General features: G+C 39.9%; 1 protein-coding gene across 4 annotated transcripts in view; it reads left to right on the plus strand.

Annotated features, from left to right (window-relative positions):
* Nucleotides 1–10,891, plus strand: part of map2k4a (mitogen-activated protein kinase kinase 4a) — a 41,677-nt gene that overhangs the window by 7,249 nt on the left and 23,537 nt on the right. Inside the window, exon 3 of one of the 4 annotated variants that reach the window (XM_034189677.1) lies at nt 3,163–3,195. The exons of 2 other annotated variants lie outside the window; for them this stretch is intronic. In XM_034189677.1, the coding sequence (XP_034045568.1) occupies nt 3,163–3,195 (33 nt within the window). Of the gene's footprint in view, nt 1–2,581; nt 2,681–3,162; nt 3,196–10,891 lie in introns of those variants that run through there. One more of the 4 variants, XM_034189680.1, reaches the window with a different exon arrangement.

A 10,891-nucleotide genomic window follows, 5' to 3' on the forward strand; every position in this document is an offset into this window, starting at 1 on the left:
ACCCTTGACCTCCTTACACAGGTGAATCCAATCATGAGAAAGGGTATTAAAGTGGCCATTTGCAAATGTTACTCCTCTATGCATCTCTTCTAATGAGTGGTAACATGGGAGCTTCTAAACAACTCTCAAATGACCTAAAAACAAAGATTGTTCAACATCATGGTTTAGGGGAAGGATACAGAAAGCTATCTCAGAGAGTTCAGCTGTCAGTTTCCACTGTGAGGAACATAGTGAGGAAATGGAAGACCGCAGGCACAGTACTAGTTAAGGCCCGAAGTGGCAGGCCAAGAAAAATCTCAGATACGCTGAAGTGAAGGATGGTGAGAACAGAGTCAATTAATTTTGTCTCTCACAGTTGAAGTGTACCTACGATGAAAATTACAGACCTCTCTCATCTTTCTACGTAGGAGAACTTGCACAATCAGGGACTGACTAAATACTTTTTTCCCCACTATCTGATATATTTAACTGAAATTGCTGATCCAAACAACCAATGATTTATAAAGGAAAATCATGGAAATCATCAGGGGTGCCCAAAGTTTTACATACAACTGTAAGTTGTACAACCCCAATTCCAATGAAGTTGTGACATTGTGTGAAATGTAAATAAAAACAGAATACAATGATTTGCAAATCCTCTTCAACCTATATTCAATTGAATACACCACAAAGACAACATATTTAATGTTCAAACTGATAAACTTTGTTGTTTTTGTGCAAATATTTGCTCATTTTGAAATGGATGCCTGCAACACATTTCAAAAAAGCTGGGACAGTGGTATGTTTACCACTGTGTTACATCACCTTTCCTTCTAACAACATCAGACCACAGCACACTTTTCCACTTTGCATCTGTCCATTTCACATGAGCTCGGGCCCAGAGAAGGCGGCTGCGTTTCTGGATGTTGTTGATGTTTGGCTTTCACTTTGCATGGTAGAGTTTTAATTTGCACTTGTAGATGTAGCGACGAACTGTGTTAACAGACAATGACTTTCTGAAGTGTTCCTGATCCCACGCAGTAAGATCCTTTTCACAATGATGTTTTTAATGCAGTACCACCTGAGGGATCAAAGGTCACGGGCATTCAGTGTTGTTTTCAGCCTTACCACTTACGTGTAGAAAGTTCTCTAGATTTTCTGAATCTTCTGGTTATATTATGGACTGTAGATGATGGAATCCCTAAATTCTTTGCAATTGAAAGTTTGGAAACATTATTTTTAAACTGTTGGACTGTTTATTCACGCAGTTGTTCACGAAGTGGTAATGCACGCCCCATCTTTGCTTGTGAACGGCTGAACCTTTTGGGGATGCTCCTTTTATACCCAATCATGACACGCACCTGTTTCCAATTAGGTGTTCTTTGAGCCTCGTCACAACTTTTTTGAAATGTGTTGCAGGCATCTATTTCAAAAGGAGCAAATATTTGCACAAAACAATAAAGTTTATCAGTTTTAACATTAAATATCTTGTCTTTGTGGTGTATTCAGTTGAATATAAGTTGAAGAGGATTTGCAAATCATTGTATTTGGTTTTAATTTACATTTTACACAACATCCCAACTTCATTGGAATTGGGCTATAAGTTATGTGATTGTTGACACACGTTTCTTGTAAATTACTCATAAGTCTAAATACGTCCATCAGTGCTGGCCACTGATTGGCTGAAAGTTGCAATCCTCATGCAAACAGACTGTTTGCTTCAGTCCGACTGATCATCACAGTCTGATGGACATGTATCCACATAAAGCTTGCGGTTTTGGAAAACAACATCTGAAAATACTTTTGTTCCTTCTTGTGGCTGGAAATGTAACATTTTAAAGCAAGTCCCTCTGTGTTTTTTCTGCTCCAGGTGCGTTTCTCAGAGGGTGCCGGTGTCATGCTCTGATCACACAGAAGAACTGTGACAATTTAAACTTTTAAAGTGCCATCACCGTCATTGTGATCATCAGACGACCTGATCGATCAGCTGTGATCACATCCGAATGAGGTGCTGTGACTCTTTAAACTTTTAAAGCGCCATCACTGTCTGTGTGATCTGTCGGTGTGGTGATCACACTGACAGATCACACACAGCCACGTCTGATCGCAGTCGACTGGCACTTTAAAAGTTTAAATCATCACTGCGTTTCATTATTGGGGTCTCTGATGACCTGATCAGCGGACCTGAAAGCAGCCACCCGGCTCATTAAAAGTTTAAATAGTCACAGCACTCCATTCATTCATGGCAGCGATTACGACACCCAGTGGACTCATCAGCATTCTGTACACAATGAAAATGGTCCACCAAGATACAAAATAAAAAATAAAATAATGTTGAATTACTCTGTTTCTGACCTGCACCAACTGTGCAGTACCGACCCGAACCACTCGGTGGAAATGGGGCTGTTGGCATACGCTGGCTAAATCGTCAAAGTGTGACAGGACCTTTAGGTTCTGATGGTTAAATTGTCAGACGTGTGGACAGCATGTCAGTTAGCTGTTGGTTTTGGTTGATGGATTTATTTGTTAATACAGCTACAGCTGCCAGAGAACTTCAGCTATAAATGTTTGTATTTCTTTATTAATTCATCTGTTTTTGGTTATTGCTGTTTGTTCCTGTTTCAATTCATGTTTATCTGACCATTTTCACATTTGTCTTCATGCTGACGATCTGTAACCACTGATGTGATGCTAAATGATGGTGAGCTGTCCAAAGAAAATGTCTGTTAAGTCTTTTCCCCGCCGACCGTGTGGTGATGGTTCTTCACGCTCATGTCGAGGTCACTTTGTATTTGATCTGCTGGTCATTTGATATCCATTTGGTCCGATGGTTGACGATCCTCATATGTCACCGTGCGGCAGTGTTTGCACTCCTGCATGCTCAATGCTTTGTCTGGAAAATGTTTCTGAATATTTGGCAGAATCTGTGATTAGTCATTTGTCCTGAGAGTGCCTGTCGATCCAAAGCCTGCAGAATTCCTGATGTTCCGACTTCTTTTTGACATGGACACCTCTGCATTTCAGGAGTGCTTCAGAAGTTTCTCATAATAAGTTGTTTTGTAAAACCTGCTAAAAGGAAAGGTGATTATAAAATGTCACCATTAGAGGGCAGTGTTGAGGCAGATAAACGGGGTGGTTGGAGGTGATGTATGAAGAGAATAAATTCTGTCTTCTCACCTCCAGGGTTTCAGATAAACCTGTCTGGAGCTCCCCCAAGTAAGCAAAACCTCTCCTGCTGTACCGCTTTGATTTCTTCCTGCCTGACAGTCTGTTGTGGATGAGTCTGTCCTGAATCCTGCTGCTTTTAACTAATCCAACTCCATGCTTACGGGGTTCACTTCAGCTTGTGCCAGGAACTCAAAACACTGACACTCTTAGTTGTCTCCCTGCTCCAACACACCTGAATCCAATGAAAGACTCTTTAGCAGACTTTTAATGAGCCTTTCATTGGATTCAGGTGTGTTGAAGCAGGGAGACAACTAAGAGTGTCGAGGACCGAACTTGGCCACCACTGGCCTAGACTTTGGGAAATGTTCTGCTGGAAAATGGACAGTCTGCTATTAACTGTGAATCAAGTGTGGATTTTTACTTTTTTTTATTATTATTATTATTTATTTATTTATTGCGGCTCAACCTTAAAAGTTTGTCTAAAATGTGGCGTCTGTTGCAGTCCCCCAAGTAAGCAAAAACTCTCCTGCTGTACCGCTTTGATTTCTTCCTGCCTGACAGTCTGTTGTGGACGAGTCTGTCCTGAATCCTGCTGCTTTTAACTAATCCAACTCCATGCTTACGGGGTTCACTTCAGCTTGTGCCAGGAACTCAAAACGTAACCTGAGTGTAACAGCACAGAATGGGGAAATTACCAGATTTTCTGGAGTATTAGTTGCACCTGTTTAAAAAAAAAAAAAAAAAAAAAAAAAGTCTCTTGAAGGGGAAAGCCCATATATAAGTTGCACTGGAGTATAAGTCACACCTTTTTTTTTTCTCTGTATCATCAGCTCGTTAATTTGGAATTTTTGTGCATTGTTGTAGTCTGTTGTATTTTTGTCAATTATTTGATTATTGGTCATTAATTACTTATTTTATTCTGATTTATTTTGTTTAGTCTTTTGTTTCCTGTGAAAGTCCGATATAAGGACTTACTATAATTATTATTGTGAATAACAAATGCATGATTTTTCAGTATATAAGTCACAACTGAGTATAAGTCGCATCCCAAACCAGTAAAAAAGAAAAAGCCGTGACTTATACTCTGGAAAATATGGTTATGTGCAGCCATGTAGTGTTGCCAATTTAGTGACCTTTGTTTGAGATCTAGTGGCTGTTTGACCTTCCCTAGTGACTAAAAATCCTATCTAATGACAAATGTTGCAACTTTTATTACAAACTTTTATTAGTTTGTAAATCTTTCGTTAAATAAGATTTCAAAAATATCAAAAAAATAAATAAAATGTGTGTGTATGTTATATCGTCCTCACCCATCTTTTTCGTCCCACCCCGCTAAAAAAAAAAAAAAACTAACAAAATGATCCAGCCTTCAGGAGAACAGGATGCTGTTCTTTTTTTTTTGCCCTATGCAAATTAGACATGATTACTTAATCTAGTGACTTTTAGTAACGTCTTAGGGAGCCAGTCGCAGTGTTTTTTTTTTGTTTGTTTGTTTGTTTTTTGGTTTTTGCACAGCCGCGACTATACCCTGATCAATAAGAGCCTAGACCAGGGGTGGACAAGTTTGGTCGTTCGGTCCTCGAGAGCCACCTTCCTGACACTCTTAGTTGTCTCCCTGCTCCAACACACCTGAATCCAATGAAAGACTCTTCAACAGACTTTTAATGAGCCTTTCATTGGATTCAGGTGTGTTGAAACAGGGAGACAACTAAGAGTGTCGAGGACAGAACTTGGCCACACCTGGCCTAGACTTTGGGAAATGTTTTGCTGGAAAATGGACAGTCTGCTATTAACTGTGAATCAAGTGTGGATTTTTACTTTTTTTATTATTATTATTTATTTTTTGCGGCTTAACCTTCAAAGTTTGTCTAAAATGTGGCGTCTGTTGCAGTCACTGTGTGACTTCATTCCTGACCTGCATTATATTTGTGCAGTTGTCTCTCTAACCAAAGCGTTGATGATAAATGTGCACCTGTGCGCACACTTCATCTGCTCTTTCAGGACATGTGCAAGGTCCTGCGTCACATGGTGGCCGTTCTGGGTGATCGATCTGCACTTACATGCACCGATGGCCCCAATTTAGTCTGATTAATGTCAGTTTATATCAAAAGTCAGAATGAGAACAACGTGTCAGATATCGGGTTGGAACCTCCACCACCAAACTCACAACCTGCTGCTGCGCATTCATGTCATCATATCCACTGATTAGGGTCACGTCGAAACATACAGATATGACTGCAGCCATAAAATCTCACAGTATCAGAGATGAAATTATGAATAAAAATGAAAATATACATTTGAATGCAGTGAAATTGAAACATTACTCACAGATCTTTATTGATGCTAGTTAGCAGTTTATCAGTGAAGTTAACGGCTTCACTACAGCGACATCTAAGTAATTGTATGATGTCATAATATGTGCTACTGCAATGAATGAGAAATAAAACAAAGGTTTGGTTTAATTGGAGACTTTTAGCTTTTAATTTGAAAGCATTTGCATCCGAACAGAGCAATAGTTGTACATGTAGCTACTTTGATGCATCAACCTGTAATTTTAGGTTTAAGGTCATGAACCTGCATCATTACTTACTGACACAGATTGAAGTGAAAAGTAAATTTAAAGACTCAGCTTTCATTTGTGCTGTCTGGCTGACACTTCAGAAAGTAGAAATCGTGTTCAGTGAGAAGACACACACACACAAAGGATTGGCGGAACAGTTCTGCATCTGATTTGGTTATTTTAAGAAGAAGAAAAGCCCTCACATGAATCTGCTATCTGCTTAAAGCTTAATGTCAGGCAGTGACATTACTTTTCCACATAGTCACATTCTCTTTCCACATACTTATACCAATGCCAGACAGGTTTTTGCATCCTGTCAGTGAAGAAATCGGGTCTCTTCTCTCAGTAGCAGCGACGCACAGCTGCTTGCACTTCTGCATACAGGGACTGGGACAGAAAGTTGGCCCTGGACTTTTTTCTAAAGACTGGCCTACCACTACAATCCGTGGGCAGATACTGTGCCAACTCGCTCCCCACTAAACTACATATAAAGACAGAGCCCTTAATAACACTGTTGTTAGACCTGGTTCTTTAATTAGTTCTGTCCTCAATAGTAAAAAAGAAACTCTGTAAGTACAAAAGGTACAATTTATTCAGTTTCAGGTGAAGTTAGACAGATCTGGGTCCTTAATGGTTAGAGCTCACACTGCAACTCAGTCAGAAAAGGACCCCAAACACAGATTACAGTAATGTTTTATACAACCCCTGGCAATAATTATGGAATCACTGGCCTCGGAGGATGTTCATTCAGTTGTTTAATTTTGTAGAAAAAAGCAGATCACAGACATGACACAAAACTAAAGTCATTTCAGATGGCAACTTTCTGGCTTTAAGAAACACTATAAGAAATCAGGAAAAATAATTGTGGCAGTCAGTAACGGTTACTTTTTTAGACCAAGCAGAGGGAAAAAAATATGGACTCACTCAATTCTGAGGAATAAATTATGGAATCGCCCTGTAAATTTTCATCCCCAAAACTAACACCTGCATCATATCAGATCTGCTCATTAGTCTGCATCTAAAAAGGAGTGATCACACCTTGGAGAGCTGTTGCACCAAGTGGACTGACATGAATCATGGCTCCAACATGAGAGATGTCAATTGAAACAAAGGAGAGGATTATCAAACTCTTAAAAGAGGGTAAATCATCACGCAGTGTTGCAAAAGATGTTGGTTGTTCAGTCAGCTGTGTCTAAACTCTGGACCAAATACAAACATGGGAAGGTTGTTAAAGGCAAACATACTGGTAGACCAAGAAAGACATCAAAGCATCAAGACAGAAAACTTAAAGCAATATGTCTCAAAAATGCACAACAAAACAAATGAGGAACGAATGGGAGGAAACTGGAGTCAACGTCTGTGACCGAACTGTAATAAACTGCCTAAAGGAAATGGGATTTACATACAGAAAAGCTAAATGAAAGCCATCATTAACACCTAAACAGAACAAAAACAAGGTTACAATGGGCTAAGGAAAAGCAATCGTGGACTGTGGATGACTGGATGAAAGTCATATTCAGTGATGAATCTCGAATCTGCATTGGGCAAGGTGATGATGCTGGAACTTTTGTTTGGTGCCGTTCCAATGAGATTTATAAAGATGACTGCCTGAAGAGAACATGTAAATTTCCACAGTCATTGATGATATGGGGCTGCATGTCAGGTAAAGGCACTGGGGAAATGGCTGTCATTACATCATCAATAAATGCACAAGTTTACGTTGATATTTTGGACACTTTTCTTATCCCATCAATTGAAAGGATGTTTGGGGATGATGAAATCATTTTTCAATATGATAATGCATCTTGCCATAGAGCAAAAACTGTCAAAACATTCCTTGCAAAAAGACACATAGGGTCAATGTCATGGCCTGCAAATAGTCCGGATCTTAATCCAATTGAAAATCTTTGGTGGAAGTTGAAGAAAATGGTCCATGACAAGGCTCCAACCTGCAAAGCTGATCTGGCAACAGCAATCAGAGAAAGTTGGAGCCAGATTGATGAAGAGTACTGTTTGTCACTCATTAAGTCCATGCCTCAGAGACTGCAAGCTGTTATAAAAGCCAGAGGTGGTGCAACAAAATACTAGTAATGTGTTGGAGCGTTCTTTTGTTTTTCATGATTCCATCATTTTTTCCTCAGAATTGAGTGAGTCCATATTTTTTTCCCTCTGCTTGGTCTAAAAAAGTAACCATTACTGACTGCCACAGTTTTTTTTTCCTGATTTCTTATAGTGTTTCTTAAAGCCAGAAAGATGCCATTTGAAATGACTTTAGTTTTGTGTCATGTCTGTGATCTGCTTTTTTTATACATAATTAAACAACTGAATGAACATCCTCCGAGGCCGGTGATTCCATAATTTTTGCCACGGGTTGTAGACGGTCTGAGACCATGGGTGGACCCAAATTTCTCTTGGCTCACAGTAACAGAGAGGCGGTCCTCCCTTGTTGTGTGCTTAGCACGTGATCAAAAAGCTTATGTCATGTTTAAGCCATGTGCTAACTAAGTCAAAACTGGAAAGATGTAAAAATAAGACCGTGGGTTCGTGACCACTATGCCTATTGTTACGCCTTTTCACATGATGACTCAGGATGGGGCCGATCCAATCCAGTATTGGTATTGGCTTCCGTATTGGAAATTTCGGATACAACCTGCAGCGTTTTCCGATACCGGAGAGGATCCACTTCTGTAAAACCTCTCAGGTGCTGCTTGCTCTCTGCTCTGTTTGCTGCTGAGTGTGAGGAAGGGAGGGGGAGGTCTCTGAACTGAGACCGAGCTGTTTGAAAGAGGTCTCTTCCGCATAGGAGCAGGATTGTAGACACGGTGGGTGACAAATTTCTGCCCGGCTCTTGGGTTCAAATTGGCTGTGCCACAGAGGACAGATTTTCCGCAAATTGAGCTGAATTATTGCTGAAAATATGCGTTGAAAAATCAACCGCTTCAGCATCCTGTGAGGCTGTGAAACGTCTGAGCTCAGAGCATAGCTGAACAGAGTTTCTGTCTGCAGAATGGGGGGAAAAACTCCATCAAAATCCTTCAGTAGTAATCCAGAGTTCTTCATGTGTGTGTAGCTGATGATACATTTAGAAATTGACAGTTTATTTTACAGTTGAAAGTCTTTGAAGTTCCAAGCTTGCCCTTAACACACACACAGAGAGAGAGAGAGAGAGAGAGAGAGAGGGAGGGAGGTGCTATATGCTCGTTAAACTTAACGATCATAAACAGGAAAGTGTGAAAAACTGATTCACAAAGTTTTTCATCTTAAAAATAGCAGGTTTGACAATCCAGTCAGTCCGGGTTCAGGTGGACTGAATGGATTGTCAAACAAGACAAACAACTTTTTTTTTTTTTTTTTTTAAGTAATACAATCCCACTCAAAAATGTTGGAAAAAAACTGTCAAGATGAATAAAACTCTGCCTCCTCCACTGCAAAGGTACCATGTGTCATTTTTAAAGAAGAGAGCAATTGAAATCAAATAATGTTTTTAACCTTTAAAAATGATTATTATTATGATTATTATATATATAATTATTTATTTTATTAAAGGAAAAAACTCACTGATCAAATACAGTTGGGAAGATAGACTGTGCTATAAACTAACAATTGTGTATAAATGAAAATAAGGTGCCCTTACAACTGAAATATCCACCTCCGATAGTCAGAATTCATCCATCATCGACGATTTCATAAATGGCACCATTGACACAATTTTAACCAGTCAGTAAAAAAATCCCCTGGATCGCTTGCAGAATGCTGTGACGTAGTATGGGCATGGGCTGATGTACCGTTCACTGATTCATTGATTAACATCCCTTTGAGCAGGTGGAATCAGTTAATCAATGAAATCACCTGGTGCAGTGGGTGGTTGCACAGGAAACCTGCATCCTTTTGGCCCTTTCTGGAACGAGTTTTTTCATTCATTCATTCATTTCCTTTATTTACCCAGGTAAAGACTCATTGAGATTGACATCTCTTTTCCAAGAGTGACCTGGCCAGAGCGAGTTTGAGACCTCTAACACCTTTGCCCCTTCTATACTGAAGGGCGACACTGGCGGAGTGTTGAACCTATGTGCCCATGTGACTTCACACATCGCTGTTAAAGCAGCCAACATGGCCGCCTGCTGGTGGCTTTAGACCAGCCATACAAAAACGATCTTAACACCGATATTCGCCCTCGTCTAACTCGGGCGAATATTGGTCATTTTGGGTGACTGGGCATGGACGGAGGCGTTATTTATATGAATGAATGAGTGTTTATCCACACCATGCTGGCACGCACCTGCTATCATCGCCACTACCACCAATCTCCTCCTGCTCCTGTACCGCCTACATGGCAGCGGGATCCTCACTGTATACGGCCTGTGGTGTCAACAGTGAAGGCAGAGTCTCTGTAATGCGTGCAGTTGTTTTAATCTGTTATCTAGTCAAGCACCTTGAAACTATAAGTAAAAAAACAACAAAAAAAAACATAGACATAAACACAAATGTAACATAACACCAGTCTAAACAAATTCTTAAGTTTTACATTGCAATACTTGTGTACACACACATACAGAGCATATTAAGTGATTCAATCAACTCAAAAGTATTTATACAGATACACATAGCAAGAAGAATATTTAAATCCTCAAATTGACACACAAATCCTCCATGACACCAGAAAATAACACCAAGTGCTAAAAATAGTAAGTACTAGCATTTTAAAACAATGTGTTTATTACCCACAGTCCGAGTGTACGTACTTCGATTCGCTCACCAAGGCATCAAAACTGCTCAGATTTGGCTTGCTGCTCTTCTCTTGCATCAAGCAACACAGTCCAGTCGAAGATTCAAGCTTCTCTACTTCTCTTGTAACATCAACATTACTTGTGAATGGATACTTCTTTGCCAAACAGAACTTCACACTGGTGCACTAAACAAAAATACAACACACATTCACAAAACAGTGTGTATTGACATCATATTTTGTAGAAACTATGTAATTAGTGACCAAAGCAAAACATCAGTATACCACACTCATCGGGTCACACGCAAAAAAGGTGTGTGAGAAAACCTCCAGAGATTTTTACTTTCAGTTTCTGTGCTCCCCATTGCTCATCATTAAGGGTGATTGGGGGGGGGGGGGGGTCTAGAACATGCTTAGATGGGACTCTTTCTTTTGCCTGACAAGCCACTGGGCCTATG

This window comes from Thalassophryne amazonica, chromosome 16 (genome assembly GCF_902500255.1).
Source record: "Thalassophryne amazonica chromosome 16, fThaAma1.1, whole genome shotgun sequence".
In the NCBI taxonomy this organism is placed as follows: Eukaryota; Metazoa; Chordata; class Actinopteri; order Batrachoidiformes; family Batrachoididae; genus Thalassophryne; species Thalassophryne amazonica.